Source organism: Papio anubis, chromosome 9, assembly GCF_008728515.1.
Source record: "Papio anubis isolate 15944 chromosome 9, Panubis1.0, whole genome shotgun sequence".
NCBI lineage: Eukaryota > Metazoa > Chordata > Mammalia > Primates > Cercopithecidae > Papio > Papio anubis.
In genome coordinates, this window is record NC_044984.1 from 102,856,502 (window position 1) to 102,879,251 (window position 22,750).

At 53.7% G+C, this 22,750-nt stretch overlaps 1 protein-coding gene across 4 annotated transcripts; it reads right to left on the minus strand.

The window, feature by feature from the left end:
* Positions 1-3,139: 3,139 nt before the first annotated feature.
* Positions 3,140-14,509, minus strand: TMEM119 (transmembrane protein 119). 4 transcript variants are annotated; one of them, XM_031650722.1, is made up of 3 exons: positions 14,284-14,509; positions 13,406-13,646; positions 3,140-5,662 (listed from the first exon to the last, which is right to left on the minus strand). In XM_031650722.1, the coding sequence occupies exons 2-3, from the start codon at positions 13,410-13,412 to the stop codon at positions 4,806-4,808; spliced, it is 864 nt and encodes a 287-aa protein (XP_031506582.1). In that variant the 5' UTR covers positions 13,413-13,646; positions 14,284-14,509; the 3' UTR covers positions 3,140-4,805. The 4 variants fall into 4 exon arrangements, with proteins under 4 accessions (XP_031506582.1, XP_031506584.1, XP_031506583.1 ...); XM_031650724.1 differs by lacking the exon at positions 13,406-13,646; XM_031650723.1 differs by lacking the exon at positions 14,284-14,509 and having other exon boundaries at positions 13,406-14,250.
* Between the last annotated feature and the right edge of the window lie 8,241 nt (positions 14,510-22,750).

Genomic DNA, 22,750 nt, shown 5'->3' on the forward strand with positions numbered 1-22,750 from the left:
CTCAGGAAAGTCACTGCAACTCTCTGAGCCTCAATTTCTTCATCTGTGCAATATGGGTACTGATATTGCTCAGCTCTCTGTGGGGAATGCAGTGAGGGTTAAATATGGTTAGGGATGTATGGTACATTGATTCATATGACCTCCTACAGCCTTACACACTTGTACATATACACACACAGAACCCCTACTGTGTGCCAGGAACCATGCCAAGCGCAAGAGAGGCAGTGGTGGGCCAACTTCCAGGCCTCTCTCCTTGTGGACTTTGCATCTTGGCAGTAACAATTCCTCAGCTGTATCCTCAGAGACTCTGATGTCATTGGTGTAGGTGGGACCCGGGAGCTAGTATTTTAATTTTTTAATTTTTTAATTTTAATGGGGTCTCGCCATGTTACCCAGACTGGTCTCAAAATCCTGAGCCCAAGCAATCCTCCTGCCTCAACTTTCCAAAGTACTAGAATTACAGACATGAGCCAGCATATCCTGCCTAGATGTCAACTGTTTTTTGAGACAGGGTCTCTCTGTCACTGAGGCTGGAGTGCAGTGGTGCGATTGTGACTCACTGCAGCCTCAACCTCCTGGGCTCAGTCAATCCTCCTAACTTAGCTTCCCAAATAGCTGGGATCAAAGGTGCCCACCACCACTCCTGGATATATATTATTATTACTATTTTAAAGACAGAGTCTCCATATGTTGCCCAGGCTGGTCTCGAACTCCTGGTACAAGTGATCCTCCCGACTTGGCCTCCCAAAGTGCTGGGATTATAGGTGTGAGCCACCTAGCACCTGGCTAGGAGCCAGCATTTTGTTAAACTCCCAGGTCATCCCGATGTGTAGGTGGAGACCTCTGCTACCTGGGATAGGGTCATTCCCTCTTTACGCACATGAAAATGGAGGCCCAGAGAGGTGAGATGACTTGCCCAAGGCTCCACAGCTCAGAAAGAGTGGAGCTGGGACTGAACCCAGACAAGGTGACCATGGGACCAGAACCACCTTAAACATCACAAGAGGGTTAAAGACTATGTGCCCAGCAGAGATGTGCCCACTGCCCGATCTCGCTCTCACCTTTGACTTGACCCCAGCCAGGGAACGCCCAGCCCTCCTGGGTTGATCAGAGCAGAGCAAGGGGCTGGGAAGGAGTCCCGCTTCCAACCAGTGGCCCTTTAGCACCCCCAGCACCCACACAGTTGACCAGAATCCCCCATCTCTACCCTGAGCTGGGGCTGAGGCCTTGGGGCAGTTTTGCTGCTCCTCCCCCTCCCCCTTCAGAATGACAGCAGGCCTGGCTCAGGGACAGACTCACAGGCTGGGGGCAGCTGTGCCGTTTTACAAGCCCGGAGACAGTGGGGGACTGTTCAGGTCCTGGCAGACTCCTCAGCCCCTGAGAACAGTGGAACCCTCTCCCCCAGCCTCAAACCCAAATCTCCCTCCCTGTTTACCCTCTGGCAACCACCTCTCTCAGTGTTCACTGGTGCCCAGTCAGATGTGTGCCCATAAAATGCCCCTTCTAGGTAACCCCATAGCAGATGTAAGAGCAGATGGGAGTGGCTTTAAGCAGGAGAGGAGCCCTGCTGTCCCCTTCCCAAGAGATTCATTCATTCATTCATTCATTCATTCATTCGTTCGTTCATTCTTCAAAGAAGCATTAGAGCCCAGTGGAGAATTCAGACGCTGGGATCAGATTGCTGGGCTGGAATCCTGGCTCTGGGACCTGGGCAGCCGACATCATCACCTCTCTAGGCCTCAGTTTCCACATCTGTGACATGAGAATAATAACAGTGCCCACCTCAGAGGGCTGCAAGTCTCAACGAGTTAATGATGCCAGGTACTGAGAGCAGGGCCTGGCACATAACAGGGGCTCATTAATTGGAAGCCATTATTATCATTGAGCCAAGGGACTGTGGAAGGAGGGTGGGGTGGAAGCTATCGGGGAAGGCTCCCAGGAGGAAGGGATATCTAGGCCAGAAGCTAAAGGATAAGGGAGAGTTAGCAAGGCGGCAGGGAGTTGGGAGGGGTGGAACGGTGTTATAGGCAGAAGGAACAGCAGCTGTAAAAGCTCAGAGGTGAACTGCTCTGGTGCTCGGGACACCTCGTTCATCCACCCCCTACCAATCTTGGGGATCACAGGCTATGGCTGAGGTCACGAACTCCATGTCCTCTAGAGGGTCCCGCTGAGCATTAGTGGAAGGCTGCAGACTGGACCCGCTGATCAGGGAGCTCACCCCCGCCTGCTCCCCCAGGGTCTCTAATGACTGCTTCTGTTTTACTAGATTTTTGTGTATTCAAGGGAAGCTTCATGCACTTCTCAGTTACAACACCTAAGACCCCACAGGAGCCTGGGAACAAGAAGAAATCATAGCCCGTGACACCCAGAGAAGTTGAACGATTTGGTCAGAGCCACGCAGCACACACAGGTATTCCTCTTCCACCCTCCTGCTGTTCTCGGCAGGCCTGGCTGGGCTGAGAAAGGGAGGGCCCTTCCCCACTGAGTGAGACAGAGGCCATTGTGTGTGATGAAACCCAAACCTCGGGGGCCCCCTCTGGGTGGAGGTGGGGTCGGTGGAGGGGAGGGGCTGCAGAGGATGGCCCACTGCCCCCCAACCCCAGGGACCCAGCACATGCTCCCAGCCCCAGCCACATCTGGATTCCAGCTGGCAGCTCCTGAGGCCCAGGGTGCGGGGAAGAAGTCGCTGCAGGAACTTGCCATCAAAGACCAAGAGGAGGTTGGTGGGTGGGGAGACAAAAGGCAGAGGCTGACTGCAGGGCCAGGGCTGCCTCCTACCCCCGATCCCAGCCAAGGGTGCGGTGAGGGGGCATTGTCCATGAGACCTGTCCCAGTCCTCAACCACCTGCGGGGCAAACAGAGAGGTGAGTGAGTCTCCCATGGCCACAGTAAGTGCAGAGCTGGGCCTGGAACCTGGGTCTGTGTGGCTACAAGTCCAGAGCCGGTGCTCCACCGCTGGGGACATGAGTTCCAGCCCATTCCTCAGGAGCACTGGTCTTTCCTTTCTTTCCCACATCAATCTGTCCCTTCAGCCTCCAGGGCTGGGCTGATGTGTCTCCCCAGAAAGTTGTCCCCATCCCCATGCAAGAGCCTCTCCCCAGCAGGCTCATTCCCCCCAGTCCCCAAAAACTGGTGAGACTTCAGGCCAGAATAAAGGTTTATTGTGCTGGTGCATTATATCTCAGCACCTGGAGAGCTATGCAGAGGTTGGGGGAGCCCCAGCTGGAGGGATGAGGGAGAGGACCCCCGCCAGAGCCTCCCTGAAGCAGGACGGAGCCCAGGCTCCCTGTCGAGGACTGACAAATATTGTGGACACAGGCTGCCAGACAGTGTGTGAGCAACGGGGGGTGGCCAGGGCCCCCCTGCTCCAGGCTGGGCATCAGAAACCCTCCCCTAGCCCCTCGGACTCCCCCAGGGTGGAGGTCCATACAAACACAGGCCCCCAGCTTCTAGGCTGCTTTGGAGGCCAGATAGGAAGAGTTCCATTCATTCACCCCATCCCAGCAGCAGTAGCAGGATGAGCAGCTCACCCCCAGGGAGGGGGTGCTTGGGGAGCGCTTGAGAGGGTTTAAATGCCCTACACACCACATCCCTTATCCTGGACCAACCAGAAACAGGGGGGCACCTTCAGGAAAATTAAGAGCTGTATTTTCCAGAGTGGGTGCTGCAGGATTTTACCCTGTAGCTGTTTTAAAAAGCAGTTTGGGCCAGGTGGCTCGTGCCTGTAATCCCAGCACTTTGGGAGGCCGAGGCAGGTGGATCACCTGAAGGTCAGGAGTTCCAGACTAGCCTGGCCAACATGGTGAAGCCCCATCTCTACTAAAAATACAAAAATTAGCCGGGCGTAGTGGTGGGCACCTGTAATCCCAGCTACTGAGGCAGGAGAATCGCTTGAACCTGGGAGGTGGAGGTTGCAGTGAGCCAAGATTGCACCACTGCACTCCAACCTGGGTGACAGAGCAAGACTCCGTCTCAAAAAAAAAAAAAATCTTGTTTCCAAAGAGTGCCTCAGGGAATCTAGTTTGGGAAATGCTCATTTAGGGACCTGTCATGATGTATGCGGGGGTCCTCTCACAGAAGTGTCCTAATTAACCACACCCACTTCTGCTGCTGGAGCTCTAAGCACAGGCAGAATAACACTAAAATATTCAGGATTGAAAGGACACAAGAGGGGGATCATTTGCAGTTCCAAAATATTGCTTCACGCCAGGCTGCATGTTGCCTTACAAACGCTGGGCATCTCAGCGTCTGTCATCCAAACTCTTCCAAAACTCCCACTTATTCTTTGCTCCCTTGATGGAAAAGCAGTGATGTTTGCCCCAGGAATGACCTGTGACATGATTCCCAGTTGATGTGGCTGATTTAGTGGACTTTTTTTTGTTTTTGTAGAGATGGGGGTCTCGCAATGTTGCCAGGGCTGGTTTTGAACTCCTGGTCTCAAGCGACGTCTGGACTTGGCCTCCCAAAATGCTGGGATTACAGGCATGAGCCTCTGCACCCAGCCTCGAGGGATGTTTTATCCTGGCTGTCACAGGGACACATGCCCTCCCTCACCTTGTCAGGGGAGCTGTGCTTTAGGATATAGCCCTTTGAGGCTGCAGAGGTGAAGGATGATGGCACTTGGTGAGATTCCTCCGGGGGACCAGCATTTCTGCCTGCTGTAGAATCAGCACATGCTGGGATTGGCACCACAAGGTGGCCAAGGAGGGAGTCTCAGGAAGCAGTCAGGGCTGAAGGTGTTTTCATGCCCAGGGAGGTGACCACTTGGGGCCCCGACAGTCAGGGTTGGCAGCCCGGGAGGACTATTAGACACTAGGGTGGACGCTGCTGCAAGCACAGGGACTTTCGGAGGGACCCACTGGTCCCTGGGCTTCCTGGGCTAACAAGAGAGACCCTTCCAGCTCCCCTTGGCCCTCACCGGCCACCTCAGGCACCCCTGAACACGGCTCCTCCTGCGCCTCTGGTGTCTCCACTGGGACCCCATGTCCCTGGACTTCCTGGTCCCCCTCCTGGCTGCCTTTCTCCTCTTCCTCCGCCCCCCTGCCCTCCACCATCCTGGCTCCCTCCCCACCGCCCAGTGCAGCCCTGGTGGGGGACTTGAGGTTCTGGGTGGCGGCCAAGATGTCGGCCTGGAGCTGCCGGGATGAATCCAGGGCTTCCTCGGGCCGGCTGTCGGGGGCTCTGTCGGGGACCTCACTGAAGGCCCGGGGGCCCCCGGCCCGGTCACTCTGGTCCACGTACTTCTTCTTGGGGAAGGACGACGGGTAATAGGCCGAGGCCTTGTGCTTCTGCCGGGTGATGACCGCGGCACAGACGATGAACATCAGCAGAAAGGCCAGGGAGCCCACCACAGCAATCAGCATCACGTACTGGCGGAAGAAGTCCACGATCCCATCCAGGAAGTTGGTAGGGGGTGACGGGCCCCCCAGGCGTGTGGGCTGGGGCCCCAACGATGTGGGGCTGAGGGCCGCGGTCCAGGGTGGCGGGAGGCTCGGGGAGGAGGCCGACGAGCCCTCGGCCTCCCCACTACCTGCCATGTCCTCCATGAACGCAGCCTTCAGGGGCACAGAGCGGGTGTCGGTAGCGGGCACAGACCCCAGGAGCAGCAACAGAGCGATGAGGAGGCTGGGGGCTGCCGCCGAAACCATGGTGCCCCCAGGACCTGTGAGACAGGAGGGAGGAGAGAAGTCATGGCGGGACTCTAGAGCGTCAGGATTCAGAAACAGGCTCACCAGCCCCCAGGAGGAACAGGGAGCATGAAACACCTTCCTGCAAGTCCCTTCCATTCCCGGGGCCTGAGCCCCGTTGGTTCAGGTGTAGGGTACAGATGTGCTCCCCCACTTCCCTGGAGGTCCCGGAGGGCAGAGGCTGAATCTTATTCATCTTGGCCTCCTCAGGGTTTGGCCCCATATCTGGTATACAGTAAGTGCTCAATAAACATACCCCGACTGACTTGGCTGAATTAATAATGATAACTTACACTTCCATGGCTTTATGTGTCAGCCACTATTTTAAGTTTCTTACATGGAATTTCTCAATGAATCCTGATCACTGCCCAGTGTGGGAGGTTCTATGATTAGGCCCATTTTGCAGATGAAAAAACTGAGGCTGAGAGGGACATGGTGACTTGCCAGGGAAGAGCTGGGTCTGGGCCCAAGCAGAAAGGGAGAAATGATGGCAGGGCGGAGTAAGTGAGAAACTGAGTGAGTAACTGAGGTTGCTGAGTGATACCTCACCCCCTACCCACAACCCCGGGACCCTTCCCTCCAGCCCCCAGCCCCTCTGTGGTCCTGTTCCCCTCAGGGTCTCGTCCCCATGCACTGGGCAGCCAAAGTGGCTCCACGCAGCCACATCCTGGTGGTTCAGGGGCTTTCTCAAATCTTCCCCCAGCCCAGCTCTACCTTATTCTGCAAAAGATTCCTAGCTGGGCGAGCACAGTGGCTCACACCTATATAATCCCAGAACTTTGGGAGGCCGAGGTGGGCAGATCACCTGAGGTCAGGAGTTCGAGACCAGCCTGGCCAACATGGTGAAACCCCATCTCTACTAAAAATACAAAAATCAGCCAGGCATGGCGTCGTGCCCCTGTAATCCCACCTACTCAGGAGGTGAGGCAGGAAAATCACTTGAACCCTGGAGGCAGGTACAGTGAGCCGAGATTGCACTACTGCACACTCCAGCATGGGTGACAGAGTGAGAACCTATCTCAAGAAAAAAAAAAAAAGAAAAAACATTCCTAGAGTTTGAAGCCTCCAGGTCTCTGTGCTAGGCAGTGGTCATGGATGCCAGGGGCATGCATGGACAGCCCCCCCCCACCCCCGTGGCTGCCCTCACCCCCAGGCTCCAAGCAGGAGCCAGGATGGGCCCCAGGGTGGAGAAGTCCTGGTTTCGGAGACAAAGCTGAGCTGCGGATGCGCCCCACCCCCACTAGATGGAAACCAGATGAGCCGGGGGCCTCCCTGCCCTCATGGAAGGCTGCTCCCGGGTGAACCCCAAGACCCCACCTGGCCCAGACAGCCCAGCTGATGAATTAATTCCTCATAGCCAGAGTTGACAGAGGAGCTGAGTTTCAAAACACTAACTCTCCGAGCCAGTGTGAGCTGGGGGCTCCCAGCTGCTCAGACAAACCCAGGGACAATTCACTGTGCTGTCCTCTGAGAACCCCTGCCCAGCCCAGCAGAGGACTCAGGTCCCGGAGGTTGGCTTGGGTCTAGAAGCTCCAACACAGAAGAGCCTTAGGATCGCCTGTCCTGAGGCCTGAGGGGACTGAGGTGGAGAGACAGAGGTCCAGAGAAGGCAAAGGGCAGGCCTGGGGTCACACAGCAAGTTCCGGGCTGGAGGAGGAAGTCAGGTTCCCAAGGCCTTGGCTGTGGTCACATCTCTAGCACCTGGGCCTCAGGACCTGCTTGGTGAAGCAGAGGACGCTACCTTCCCCACAAGTACCATGAGGATTCTGAAGGTGAGGTAGGAACCAGGGTGGGCCATTTAGGGGCTTGTTCCAGGTCACCTGAGGCTTCTCCGTGACACGGCTTTCATTGAAATTAATTGCATCAGCTGGGTGTGGTGGCTCATGCCTGTAATCCCAGCACTTTGGGAGGCTAAGGTGGGAGGATCACCTGAACTCAGGACAGCCTGGTCAACATGGCAAAATTCTGTCTCTACTAAAAACACCAAAAATTAGCCAGGCATAGTGGCGCACACTTGTGGTCCCAGGTACCGAGGAGGCTGAGGTGGGAGAATCACCTGAGCCCGGGAAATTGAGGCTGCAGTGAGCGGAGTTGGCGCTGCACTCCAGCCTGAGTGACAGAGCAAGAACCTGTCTCAGAAAAAAAAAAAAAAAAAAGAAAACAAAAAACAAAAAAAGAAATTAATTGTGCTGATGTAAATGTGAATAAACTGGCTTAGATGGCAAAAACAATTTAAAAATAATTCCAGGACATAAAAAGAGGCAAAATTGGCCAGGTGTGGCGGCTCACACTTGTAATCCCAGCACTTTGGGAGGCCGAGGTCGGAGGATTGATTGAGGGCAGGAGTTTGGGCAACATAGTAAGACTCCATCTCTACAAAAAAAATTAAAAATGAGCCAGGCCTGGTGGTATCTGCCTATAGTCCCAGCTACTTGGGAGGATCACGTGAGCCCAGGAGTTCAAGACCAGCCTGGGCAACATAAGGAAACCTGCGTCTCTATGAAATACATTAAATTATTTCAATTTTTTATAAAAGAGACAACGCTTCTCAGGGACTCATTTTATTTTATTTTATTTTATTTTATTTTATTTATTTTTTATTTTTTTGAGGCGGAGTCTCGCTCTGTCGCCCAGGCTGGAGTGCAGTGGCCAGATCTCAGCTCACTGCAAGCTCCGCCTCCCGGGTTCACACCATTCTCCTGCCTCAGCCTCCGGAGTAGCTGGGACTACAGGCGCCCGCCACCTCGCCCGGCTAATTTTCTGTATTTCTTAGTAGAGACGGGGTTTCACAGTGTTAGCCAGGATGGTCTCGATCTCCTGACCTCGTGATCCGCCCCTCTCGGCCTCCCAAAGTGCTGGGATTACAGGCTTGAGCCACCGCGCCCGGCAGGGACTCATTTTAAATGAGCTGGTCGCTGAGCTGGTCGCCCATGCTTTCCTCACGGGTACTCATCTAAGCCCTCTTCATGCCTTTAATCCTACAGGAGCCCTGGGGCAGCTTCATCATTTCCATTTTACAGATGAGGAAACGGAGGTTCAGAGACAGACAGTTACTTCCCCAAAGACACACAGATGGTGAGTAGCTGAGCTGAGATCTGAACCTTCCTCTGTCTGATCCCAGGAGTTTACACGCACATTCACACACACCACACTCATACACAGCCATACACAGCCATACACACACATGCACACTCACCACACACACAACCATTCACACATGCCACACACTCACACACACACCCATATACACACATGCACATACTACACATACAATCATACATACACATGAACACACACCACACATAACCATGCACACACATGCCACACACTCACACCCATATACACGCATGCACATACTACACACGCAATCATACACACACATGCACACACACCCCACACACAACCATGCACACACGCCACACATACCTATATACACCCCACACACCACGCACACACATGCCACACACATACACCCTAAACACACATTCACATACTACACACAATCATACACACACGCACACACCACACACATGCATACACTCCACATACAACCATACACACCACACACACCCCTACACAACCACACACACCTGCACACACCACACACTGTGAGCCAGGAGTGGCTCGTTCCCGCTGGTGGACATCACCTGTCAGAGGCTAAATGAGGAAAGGCCCCCTGCCCTCTCTGGCACCTGTTAGCAAAGCCTCCTACATACAACCTTGAGCTTTGGGGTCTGTGACCCGCCAGTCACCTCCCTGACTCCCACCCCCAGTCAAGCCCAGGAGACAGCTTTCAGGGCAACAACTACCACTTCTCACTGCAGAGGGCAGCTGGAACCAGTGGTGTCTGGAGACCCACTCCAGTTCTGGCTGGGTCAACGATCCTGGCATCATCGCGTCCAGCTCTGCGGTCACACACACACCCGGCTCCTGTGGGCCTCACTTTCCCCATCCGTAAGTTGGGAAAGGGTAACCACAGGTAGCACCTCTCAGAGCTGTTAGGGACACATGAGACAACTTTCAGGGAGTGCCTGGTGCGGAGGAGCTGAGCCCCGAGGAAAGATGGGGTCGGCGGTAGCTGAATTCCTTCCCTAGCCGAGCTCCAGGTTCAGCCAGCAATTTCCCACCCTGAGCCGACGAATGAGCACCGTTGCCGGATGGGAACATGCGCTCACTGTCTGCTCCGGCCACCGCCCAGGAAAAGACCGACCTTTTCACCCCGTTCAGTGAAACCTCCTCAGCTCTGGCCGCCGAGGAATGCGGAGCCAAACACACACGTGCACACACATACACATACATTTGCACACATATACCTACACACACACATACATGCAGCACACATACACACGAAGTCAGAGGCAGAGGGCAAGAAAGGGGAACACGCAAACTGCCACTGGCTTTTAAGGCTGAGACCCTGACTCTCAGAGTCCCTTGCACCCCACAACCCCTCCTGGCTTCCAGGGAAAGGTGGGGGCAATGTGTGGAGGACCCAGCCCCACCTGCAGCCAGCAGAGCCTCAAAAAAGATGGCTGTGTGGCCCTGGATGGCCCCTGCCCTCTCTGGGCCTCAGTTTCCCATCTGTGAAATGAAGCACTGTCCTGGACAACTCTGAAGTCATCATTCTGCCTGCCAGGTACCTCCTACCTCCCCACTGGACCCTAATTTTTTCAAGGACTCAGAATCTCACAAGCCATTAGGAGCTGGGGTCAGGCCCAATGCTTCTTGCTTCACCCTAGAGGCAACTCAGGTCCAGAGACTGGAAATAGCCTGCCCAGGTCACAGCAAGTCAGGGGTGAGCCTGGCAGAGCCCTGGACAGAGAAGCCTGTCTTGGTATATCCCAGAGGAGGTCACTTCCCGGCTATGTGTCCTTGGGCTGAGCATGTCACCTCTCTGAGCCTCAGTTTCCATATCCGTACGATGGGGATAAGAGCCACCTCCCTGGACTGCTGTTAGGACAAGATGCGGCCGTGCCTGGCGCATAGTGGGTGCCAATTAGCAGGTACCACGTGATTGCCCAGGATTCCCCGCCTGGAGACATGTCAGACAGGGCTGGCGGTGTGTAAGTGTGACAAATGCCCTAAGACGGTCCTGAGTATGTGGAGGAGTGCAGATCCACCCCTGAGGCCTGGGGACCCCAAGACTTGAAGGTAGGGGGCCAGGGGCTGCCCCACCCCCACCCAGAGACTGGTGGCCTTTGGGGGAGGGGTGGCCCTTGGAAACCTGGCTTCAATTAGTGGCCTTGTGTGGGGGAGGAGGTTCTGGTTGGAGCGCTGCACAAGCCCCTGACCCCAGGGCCAGCCGAGGACAGGGACCTGGACCCCTGGAGGTCTGGATGGGCACAGCTCCCCTCCACACACACACACACACACACACACACAGCAGCAGCAGCAGCATGGACACACAATATAAAGACACACAACACGGGCACACCGACTCACACAGCACCGAGACACCCGACAGCGCTCTCATGGCCCATGCACACAATACACAGAGAACACACACGGACACACAACACATACACAACCCCCTGACACACAGCCGATCCCCGCACACAGGACAATACCATCCACATCACCCTCACACGGATCCTGGAAGCAACAGCCTGGCGTCCACTTGCAGAGAAGTGGAGCAACACACCCCCTACACCAAGGCCCCAGCTGCACACACACAGCACCCTGGCCCACCCCGGCCCACCGCAGCACTGCACATGGGACTCAGATTCCACCACACTCGTGCATACAACACCAAACACACACTCAAAGCCCACACACACTTAGAGAGGTCCCCCAGAGTGCCCCGACAGTCCCCAGTCCCTAAGCTCCAAGACAGCCCCAAGCTCTCAGGACAGAGGAGGGGACCCCAGGACTCACCAGTTCCTTGGTGCACAGGACTGGGTGCTCCTGCCGAATGGAGCGAGAGTGGGGGCCTGGGCTGGGAGAGACAGTCCGTGCTGGTGCCCGGGGCTGCTCTGGGCTGGCGCCTGCCCGCCCTCCCTCCTCCCGTCCCTCCTCCCGTCCCTCCTCCTTCCTCCCTTCCCGGCTGGGCCGCAGGGCCAGCTTGATTTCATTAAGAGGGTTTGGGGTGGGGACAGGGGGAGGGGAGGGGCTACTCTCGGGCCACACGCAATCCCACCCTCGCTCACACTCCCGCTCTGGGGAAGACCAGATGCGGCACTTCCTCCCTGACCTCGGGTCCCCAGGGCAGGCTGAGACAGACAGACAGACAGACAAGGCTGTCCTGCAGCGCTCCCCCAGACAGCGAGCTGGGATTCTGCCCACCCTGCTCCCCAATACCCTCCAAAGGGGACAAGGTCAGGAAGATTCAGAGGCCTCTGCAAGTGGGAAGGAAAATTCCCCGTCCTTGTGTGGTTCAGGCTTCCAGGCTCAGGGTGCAGCGTGGAAGCTGGGATTAGTTTTAGAGAGAGGCCTGATGGTGGGTCTGAGCCTGAGACAGGGAGCCCAGCTCTGCCCTTCCCTCTCCAGACCTCAGTTTCCCATTTGTAGGGATGGGTGGGAAGCTTTCTGGGCTACCTCTGACTCTGATGTTCTGGGATCTGTGGCCTCACAATGTCCCCAAATGATAGTAGCTTGAATAGGAGTTGGAGCCCCATTTCACAGAGGGGGAGAGTGAGGCAGGGTGAGTTCTAATGGTTCAAGCAGGGTCCTGAGATGACTTGGAACCAGGACGTCTGGCTGACCTGAGGAGTCCTGTGGATTAGCAGCCCCTTGCATTAATTAATTCATTCATTCATTCCTGCATTCATCGAGAAGTGCTCAAGGAACGCCTGTAGCAGGCCACACACTGTGCTAAACAGGTTCCAGAGGTGAATCAGGCACAGCCCAGCCTTGGGGAGCTCACAGACTCCCAGGGAGAAGGACACAGAGGTAAATTACTTTTTTAGCAAACAGAAAGGGGTCAGGTCAAGGGCTCAGAGAACCCCAAGACAGAGAGATCGATCACCCAAGGGAAAGAGGCAGGAAGCCATCCTGGAGGGTATGCCTGTGAATGAGTAGAAGCGGGCAAAGCAGGCCCTGGGAAGGCATTCTGCATGGAAGGACTGGCGTGGGTTAAGGTGTGGTGGCTGGGAATGCCACCACACACAAGCCACTGCAATTAGATTAGGCTGGAGCATGGACCAAAGAGAGGATCACATAGTAAGGGTCGGAGACATTGACAGGAGCTGGGCTAAAGTCTCGGAAGGTCATCCAGGAGGCAGCAGGGAGCCAGTGAGGGTTTGGAACAGGGGAGTGCATGAAGGATGACTGTGTGCACTGTGAGTAGGAACCAAACCTAGATTGTCATTGTTCCCTGCAATGGTCCCAGCAGCCCTCACTCACCCCCAGAAAACTGGGACAGTCATTTGCTTGGGAAATAAAATTAGAGACTTTCCCATCTTCTCTGGAATTCACCCCAAACACTGCATCTTAGAGGGAACAGGGGACCATCCACCAATAAACGCGCGCACACACACTCACGCACACACACGTACCCGGGGCAGGGAACAGGGGACCATCCACCAATAGACACACACACACATTCACGCACACACATGTTCCCGGGGCAAGTGGCCACCCACAGACATGTTGTAGCGGCCGCACCCACTTTAAGGTGGCCAGGGGTGTTCCAGGCCTACTTGACCTATCTTAGACCAGACGTGGGGTGGGCAGGGGCAGCCAAACCTCCCCCAGGGCCCACCAGCAGGGGAAGAAGACCTTACCCAACATTTTGAGGCTGCAGTCTGGGGACCCTGGGATGTCGAGGAGCAGGGACACAACCAACCTAAATACAGCCTGCTCCCTGCACAGGTGGCCCCGGAGGCCCAGCCTGAGGGAGCCTCTCGTTGTCCCCTTCCCCTCATTCTGTGCTTCTCCTTCCTAGGCAGAGCATCCCCCTGAAGGAGGGGTGGTAAGGGTTGGAGACATTGGCAGGAGCTGGGCTAAAGTCTTGGAAGGTCACACCTAGGAGGCAATAGAGAGTCAGTGAGGGTTTGGAGGGTTCATTCTGGGATCTGTGGCCTCACAATGCCCCCAATGATAGTAGCTTGAATAGGAGTTGGAGCCCCATTTCACAGAGGGGGAAAGTGAGGCAGGTAAGTTCTAATGGTTCAAGCAGGATTCTGAGGTGAGTCAGTGGCAGGCCCTGGAACCAGGATGCCTGGTTGACCTAAGGAGTCCCACGGATTAGCAGCCCCTTGCATGCATGCATTCATTCATTCATTCATCCATCCAGCAAGAGGCAGACAGACCCACTTCAAATCCTGCCTCCACCATGTCCTGCCCCACATGGAGCCTCTGTTTCCTCCTCTGTAAAAATGGAGATGGAGACTCCCTACTATTCGGAAGCTGGCGAGGGAAGGCAGAGGGGCTAGGGAGCATGCTCAGCGATGTCAAAAGCACAGGCCAAGGCCAAGGGTATGAGTTCTCTGTTGCTGCTGTAACAAATGACCACAGATTAGAGGCCAGAAGCCACTCACATTCGTGGTCTTACAATTCTTATGGTCAAGAGTCCCAAACAGGCCTCGTGAAGCTAAAAATCAAAGTGTCAACAGGGCTCGCGTTCATTCTGGAGTCTTTGAGGGAGAATCTGTTTCTTTACCTTTTCAAGATTCTAGAAGCTGCTGGCATTCCTTGGGTCTTAGGCTTCTTCCTCCACCTTCCTGGCCAGTCTCTCTTCTGGTTCCCTTTCCCACGATGAAGGCCCCTAGTGATGACATTGGCCCCACCCTGATGATCCAGGATAATCTCCCTACGAGCCTTAATTTTGTGGGGAAAAGAAAGAAAGATCAGACTGTTACTGTGTCTATATAGAAAGAAGTAGACATAAGAGACTCCATTTTGTTCTGTATTTGAGATGTTGTTAATCTGTGACCCTACTCCCAACCTTGTCCTTGCAAGAGACATGTGCTGTGGTGACTCAAGGTTTAATGGATTTGGGGCTGTGCAGGGTGTGCTTTGTTAAACAAGTTCCTGAAGGCAGTATGCTGGTTAAAAGTCATCACCATTCTCTTAATCTCAAGTATCCAGGGACACATACACTGCCAAAGGTCGCAGGGACCTCTGCCTAGGAAAGCTAGGTATTGTCCAAGGTTTCTCCCCATGTGATAGTCTGAAATATGGCCTCGTGGGAAGGGAAAGACCTGATCGTCCCCCAGCCTGACACCCGTGAAGGGTCTGTGCTGAGGAGGACTAGTGTAAGAGGAAAGAAGGCCTTTTGGCGGTTGTTGGCAGTTGAGATAGAGAAAAGCATCTGTCTCCTGCCCGTCCCTGGTCCCTGGGCAATGGAACATCTCGGTGTAAAACCCGATTGTATGCTCTGTTTACTGAGATAGGAGAAAACCGCCTTACGGCAAAAGGTAGGACTTGCTGGCGCCATGCTGCTAAAAGGTTATGGAGATGTTTGCATATTCATATCAAGGCACAGCATTTTCCTTTAAACTTATTCATGTCACAGAGATCTTTATTCATATGTCTTACTGCTGATTTTCTCCCTACAATGATCCTATTATCCTGCCACGCCCTTATCTTTAAGATGGTAAAGATAATTATCAATAAATACTAGGGAACTCAAAGACCAGTGCCGGCATGGGTCCTCTGTATGTTGAGTGCCGGTCCCCTGGGCCCACTTTTTCTTTCTCTATACTTTGTCTCTGTGTCTCATTTCTTTTCTCAAGTCTCTCGTTCCACCTAACGAGAAACGCCCACAGGTGTGGAGGGGCAGGCCACCCCTTCAAATTTAACCACATCTGCAAATCCCTATTGCCAAATAAGGTGTGACACGCTCAGCTGGGTGCAGTGGCTCACACCTGTAACCCTAGCTACTCAGGAGGCTGAGTAGGAGGATTAGTTGAGGCTAGGAGTTCAAGACCAGCCTGGACAATCTAGTGAGACCCTGTGTCTAAAATTTTTTTTTACATTACCTGGGTGTGGCACATCCCTATGGTCCCAGCTACTCAGGAGGCTGAGGTGGGAGTATTGCTTGAGCCCAGCAGTTCAAGGCTGCAGTGTGAGCTATGATCGTGACACTGCACTCCAGCCTGGGTGACAGAGCACAACCTCAAATCCAAAAAAAAAAAGGTAACATACTCCCAGGTTCCAGGGATTAGGCTGTGGGCATCCTTATGGGGAGGGGCATTATTCTGACTGCCACCCCACGTTGAATATTATATTACTGGCTCCCTATACGGCTGGAATCATCCACCCGCAACGCACTGGGTTTTCCCCCCCAGCACCGTGCCTCAAACACAGCAGGCCCTTTATGTCTTGTGGGGAACTGAATGAATGCAGGAAGCCCATTTGGTGAACACAGAAACTGAGGTTCGTGGTGGTGCGACCTGCCCAGAATCAGTTAGCATGTTGGGAGGTCCGAGCCCTCTTCTTCTGCCCCAGCGCCCGTGTCAGAAAATCTGGAAATGGGACCACCCCCATCCCAAGGGGCCCGTTCCCCAAAATAGGGCCCCTACTCCCTCTGTCCTGTTGAAGTGCTTTACCACCATGTCAACACACCACATATCACACACCACACATCACACACCACACACACACACACACACACACACACAGGCTGTCCTTAAACTGAGCATCCCTACCCACAATCTGAGGACAGAACAATGACAATGTCAGTCACTGATCAGAGGCAATAAAGGAGCCCGGAGTCCCAGCCCTAGCTCAGGCAAAAACTATGGGCAACGGAGCAAATCACTGCCTTTCTCTGGGCCGCAGCTAAATGTGGGGTTAGACTAGATGCTTGGCACAAGCCTGCCAGCACTAAGACTCCAATGCTCTAGTACACTAATTTCATTCATTCTACAAATATTTCTTTTTTTATGTCAATATATTTTAATATTTCTTTTTTTTTTTTTTTTGAGACAAGGTCTCTGCCACCCAGGCTGCAGTGCAGTGGTGCAATCACAGCTTACTGTGGCCTCAACCTCCTAGGCTCAGGCAATCCTCCCATCTCAGCTTCCCAAGTAGCTAGGATTACAGGCATGAGCCACTGCACCAGCCAATGTATTTTTAAATTTCTAAAAAAAATTATTTATGGACACATGACCAGGCGTGATGGCTCACGCCTGTAATCCCAACACTTTGGGAGGCCGAGCTGGGCGGATCACGAGGTCAGGAGATCGAGACCATCCTGGCTAACACAGTGAAACCCCGTCTCTACTAAAAAAAAAATACAAAAAATTAGCCAGGTATGATGGTGGGCGCCTGTAGTCCCAGCTACTGAGGAGGCTGAGGCGGGAGAATGGCGTGAACCTGGGAGGCGGAGCTTGCAGTGAACAGAGATCGCGCCACTGCACTCCAGGCTGGGTGACTGAGTGAGACTCCATCTCAAAAAAAAAATTTAAAAATGTAAAAAAATTTGTGGACACATAATAGTTGTACACATGTATACAAATATTTATTTTGACCTTGATTGCACATAGGCCAAGGATAGGCCCTGGGAGGCAGCGATGGACAAATAGAGGCACCGAGTTTACAGAGTAGCAGAAAAACTTGCAATGAGCAAGTAAACAAACAAATGAATATCTAACTGCAAAGTGGGCTAAGAGTTGGAAGCGGTAGTTCAGGGCCCAAAAGAGCACTTGTCTGGGAGGCTAGTCTGGCCCTGAGCCTCATAGGGGCCTCCATGAAGAGGTAACAGTAGAGCTGCTCTTGAAGATGAGAAGGAGGCATTTAGAAAGGCAAGGACGCAAGAGGGTGCCCAGTCACCATCAGCGCATGCAAAGGCCCTGAGGTGGGCGGCAGTGCAGCACCTTCCAGGCAGCTCTTGAAGATTACTGTCATTGCAAGAGTCCAGGAGCCAGGTCTTCAGGCACCAGGAGCTTGGCCTGTTTTGTGAACTGCCATAACTTTGCATCCAGGACAGTGCCTGGAACACCGTGAATGCTCCATAAATGCTTGTTGACTGAGTGAATGACTGCTCTGACCTCTACGCTTGCATTTTCTTTTTTTTTTTTAAATTATACTTTAAGTTCTAGGGGACATGTTCACAACATGCAGGTTTGTTACATATGTATACCAACACCGCATGTTCTCACTCATAGGTGGGAACTGAACAAAGAGAAGGAACACTTGGACACAGGATGGGGAACATTACACACGCTTGCATTTTCAGGTTTACACCAAATAGCGCTCTGAGGGTTCGCTCCAGCGGCTCCTCGTTCATCCCAAGAGACTCACATTCCACGTTCTCTAGTTCAGAGGGCCTGTTGTGGGGCCCGGCCAGGATGCTCCTGCGGACTGCACTACCATGGTTCCCAGAGGCGCAGGCAGGCCTGTGGCATGGAGCAGGCTGTGCAGCTCACTTGTAGCCTGTAATTTCAGAGGCCTAGAGTGGCACCTGGGCCCTCTGCCCAGCCGGGAAGGGATTCAGAGACCTCACCCTGTGCCCGCCGTGCAATTAGCCCCTGGGGTCCCCGCCCTGGTGGGCAGCCATGGCTAGGGAGGCAGGGAGGGTGAGGGGAACATCCACCCCACCTCGGTCTCTGCCAGGGTCCTCCCCATCTGCTCCTGAGGTGGCCGCCCTGCCCACCACAGCCCCCAGCTCCAGCCCCTCGTGGGTGCAGGACCTCTTCTAATTACACAGCCCCAGTGGCCACTGGAGCCTGTCCTCTGGGCAAAAATAGGCCAAGCCTTTCATGTGGCAAGAGAGGCCTGGGCTGTGGCCCCATTACAGCCCAGGCCTGGCCTTTGGAGGGACACCCGTGGAGTGGCCTCCCGCCTGGCACTCCAAGGAGGCAGAGTGGCCTTGTCCCTGAGGATGCTGGCAGAGTCCCGAGGTGGGGTGGGTTTTCCTCCCACCCTCTTTGCCTCCCTGGCCATGGCTGCCCAGCATGGTGGAGCTCTAGGTGTATTGTGAAACCGCCTTGGGCCTCAGTTTCCCCACCTGTAAACCAGACATTTTCACTTATTCCCCAACTTTGACTGAGCACCTGTGTGTGCCAGGAACTATGCTGGGCACAGAGAGACAGCAATGAAGGAGGCAGATGCTGCCACACCTTCACTTGGGCTGTTCCCCTTGCCTGAAGCATTGTCCTCCACTGCCCCTTTGCCTGACCACTCCTACGTACCCTGTATCTATGTCATCACCACCTCCAGGAAGCCCTCCCTGAATGCCAGCCTCTGGAGAGGGAGACCAGCAGCCTCCTCTACACTCCTTTACCCTCTGGGCTCCTAGCTTTGAGCCCTGAGCACACTGGGCTGTAATGCCCTGTATACATGCATCTCTACATTGGGAGCTTCTCAAGGCCAGAATCCAGGCCTTTACTGTCACCGTATCTGTGTCACCCACACCTGGAATATAGTAGATGATCAATAAATGCCCTCCCACTAGCCAGTGCAACCTGCTCATGCTATATAGATGGGGACACTGAGGCTCAAGGAGGACACAGGATTCATCGGGGATACACTGATATTATTTTGCTTATTTGTGGGTTGATTTAACCAATATTTACTGGGCAACTGCTCCACACCAGCTCCTGCATGGACACTGCAGGGCGGACAAGAGCAAGACAGATCAGACTCCGGCCTCAGAGAGCTCCAGGTAAGGGAGGCAGACAAGAAACAAATCAACCTGCAAAGAGGGAAGGTAACCCGACGCTGTGAAGTGCTGTCAGGGAGTAGCTGGGAAGCAGGTGGGACGGGTAACTGGGCAACTATTTTAGCCATTGTGCTCAAGGATGGCCTCAAGAGAGAGGTGTTTGAATGGACACCTGCAGAATCAGGAGAACCAGGCATGCAAGAGCAGGAGGAAAAGCTTCCAGGCCAAGGGGATGACAAGTACAAGGGCCGTGAGGCAGGAAAGGGCTTGGCATGAAACCTCCTCTGGGGAAATAAGACTGAGCACTGCTGATCCATTCTTACCAGGGGGCAGTTAGAGCTAGGAAATTGGGAGACTGACATTAGCTCCTGGCTCTGCCCCTCCCACACTGTAACCTGAGCCTCGGTTTACCTTCCTATCCCAGGAAGGGTCAGAGGAGGCGTCTGTAAGCTCTGAGGTTCTGTGATTCTCGGTAAATTTTCCACTTGTTTCAACAACCATCCCTCCTCCCACCCCCAGCAAATAACTGGATGCTCACCCACTGCTGATGGGAGAGAAAAATGGCCCAGCCACTTTGGAAAAAATGGTTTGGCAGTTTTTATATAGTTAACTATCCACTTCTCATCTGACCCAGCAATCTGACTCCTAGGTATTCTCCAAGAGAAATGAAAACACACATCCACATAAAGACACAAACACAAAAGACAAAAGTGTCCATGGCAGCTTTACGCATAATAGCAAAAAACTGGAAGCAGCCCAAATGTCCATCAACAGGAGAATGGATGCACAGACGGTGCCATACTTGCATGATGGAATACTACTCACCAGTGAACAGGAACAGGTGTGGACGAATGCCACAGACACGTGGAGCAAAAGAACTCAATCCAAAAGAACATACACATCTCCATGAAGTTCTAGAACACAGGCAAAACTAATAGGCCAGGCAAGGTGGCTCATGCCTGTAATCCCAGCACTATGGGAGGCAGAGGCGGGGGAATTGCTTGAGTTCAGGAGTTCAAGACCAGCCTGAGCAACATAGTGAGACCTCTGTCACTACAAAAAAATTTAAAAGTAGCCAAGTGTGGTACTAATCACCTGTAGTCCCAGCTACTCAGGAGGCTGATGCAGGAGGATTGCTTGAGCCCAGGGGTCAAGGCTGCAGTGAGCTATGGTCACGCCACTGCACTCCAGCCTGGGCAACACAGCAAGAAAAGAAAACAAAACAAAACCAAGCTATGGGGTCAGAAATCAAAAGAGCAATTACCGGCCGGGCGCGGTGGCTCAAGCCTGTAATCCCAGCACTTTGGGAGGCCGAGATAGGCGGATCACGAGGTCGGGAGATTGAGACCATCCTGGCTAACACGGTGAAACCCCGTCTCTACTAAAAAAATACAAAAAAAAAACTAGCCGGGCGAGGTGGCGGGCGCCTGTAGTCCCATACTCAGGAGGCTGAGGCAGGAGAATGGCGTGAACCCGGGAGGCGGAGCTTGCAGTGAGCTGAGATCCGGCCACTGCCCTCCAGCCTGGACGACAGAGCGAGACTCCGTCTCAAAAAAAAAAAAAAAAAAAAAAGCAATTACCCTTGGGGAATACTGCCCAGGAGGGGCACAAGGATCCTTCTGTGGTGTACCTGTGTGAGATCTATACCTGGTTAGTGGTGGTTAGGTGGGTGGTTAGTGGTGGTTAGGTGGTTAGATGGATGGTTAATGGTCATTAGGTGGGTGGTTAGTGGTGGTTAGGTGGGTGGTTAGTGGTCATTAGGTGGGTGGTCAGGTGATTAAGATGGGTGTTTAGTGGTCATTAGGTGGGTGATTAGTTGTGGTTAGATGGGTGGTTAGTGGTGGTTAGGTGGATGCACACATGGAAAAATCAAGCTGTAGTCTTCAGATGTGTGCCCTTCATGTAGGTTATGACTCCCTTAAAAGGTTTTTTTAAATAATAAAGCACCCTGCATCCCTTTCTTTCGGGGAGAGTGACCCCCCCGGCTGAAGGCCAGGGATCTCAGAGCTTCCGGTGGCTGCAGTGGCCCGGCCAGCTGCACACTCCATGTCAACATTTACATTCCCCAGGGCCTAGTGTAAGATGCGGCTTCATCAGCCCAGCATGGAAGCCAGATGGGCCCAGCAGGAATGTAAACGCTCGCCGCACTGCAGACCTGGCCTTGGTGCCCTGCTCTGCCAACTGTTCACTGGTGCCCTTGGGCCAGTCACTACCAGGAGCCCCACTGGCCAGCAGGAGAAGGAACAGAGGGGGTGGTTCTGAAGACGCTTTTCGGCCATAGTGGAAATAGGGGCCCTGTGTGTCTTTGAGTCCTTGAGCCGGAGAGGGGCTGGTGGAGAGTCAGAAGCAGTGAAGGCTTGAAGCTGAAATTAAGGGGCCCTGAGCTACCCAAATTCTCAGGTAGGTCACCTCACATTTCTCCTGCTCTCCTCTACTTCCTTGCTTTACATAAAAACCATCTCTTCCCTCTTCCTCTCCCCTCTGCTCCCTCTTCCTCTTCCCTTCCTTTCTCTTCTCTCCCTTGCCCTCTTTCCCTTCTCTTCTCTTCCCTCCCTTCTCCTTCCTTCCCTCCTCCCATCCTCCCCCTCTTCCTCCCATCCTTCCCCTCCGTCCTCCCCTCCTCTTTCTCCCACTTCCTTTCCCTTCCTTTATTCCTCTCTCTTTCTCTCTCTCTCAGCAACTTATTAAGCACATACTATGCACCAGACACTTTCCAGGCAAAGAACAATACAGATTAAAAATCTCCATCCTAGCCGGGCGCGGTGGCTCACGCCTGTAATCCTAGCACTTTGGGTGGCGGAGGTGGGCAGATCACCTGAGGTCAGGAGTTCGAGACCAGCATGAGCAACATGGCAAAAACCCATCTCTACAAAAAATACAAAAATTAACTGACCATGGTGGTACGCACCTGTACTCCCAGCTACTCGGGAGGCAAAGGTGGGAGGATCTCTTGAGCCCAGGAGGTCGAGTCTGCAGTGAGCTGTGAGCATGGGTGACCTAGCAAGATCCTGTCTCAAAAAAAAAAAAAAAAAAAAATTCCCTGTCCCAGCCAGGCACAGTGGCTCACACCTGTAATCCCAGCACTTTGTGAAACCAAGGCAGGAGGATCTCTTGAACCCAGGGGTCTGAGACCAGCCTGGACAACATGGCAAAACCCTGTGTCTACCAAGAAAAAAAAAAAAATTAGCCAGGTGTGGTGGTGAGCACCTGTAGTCCCAGCTACTTGTGTAGCTGAGGCTGAGTAGGGACGATCACTTGAGCCTGGGAGGCAGAGGTTACAGTGAGCTATGATTGCGCTACCCAATAGAGCAAGACCTTGTCTCAAAGAGAAAACAAACAAATGAAAAATCCAGGTCCCTGCAGAGGGACCCCACAGAAGGGGGCTGAGCGTTGAAAAGCTTGCTTTGTGAGGCCCCGAGGTCTGGAGGAGGTGGGAGTCAGTATGGAGGTAAACAGCAGGGGTGGGCGGCCTCCACGCAAAGACCCTCAGGGGGCGGGCCAGCGAGCGGGGAGATGCCCA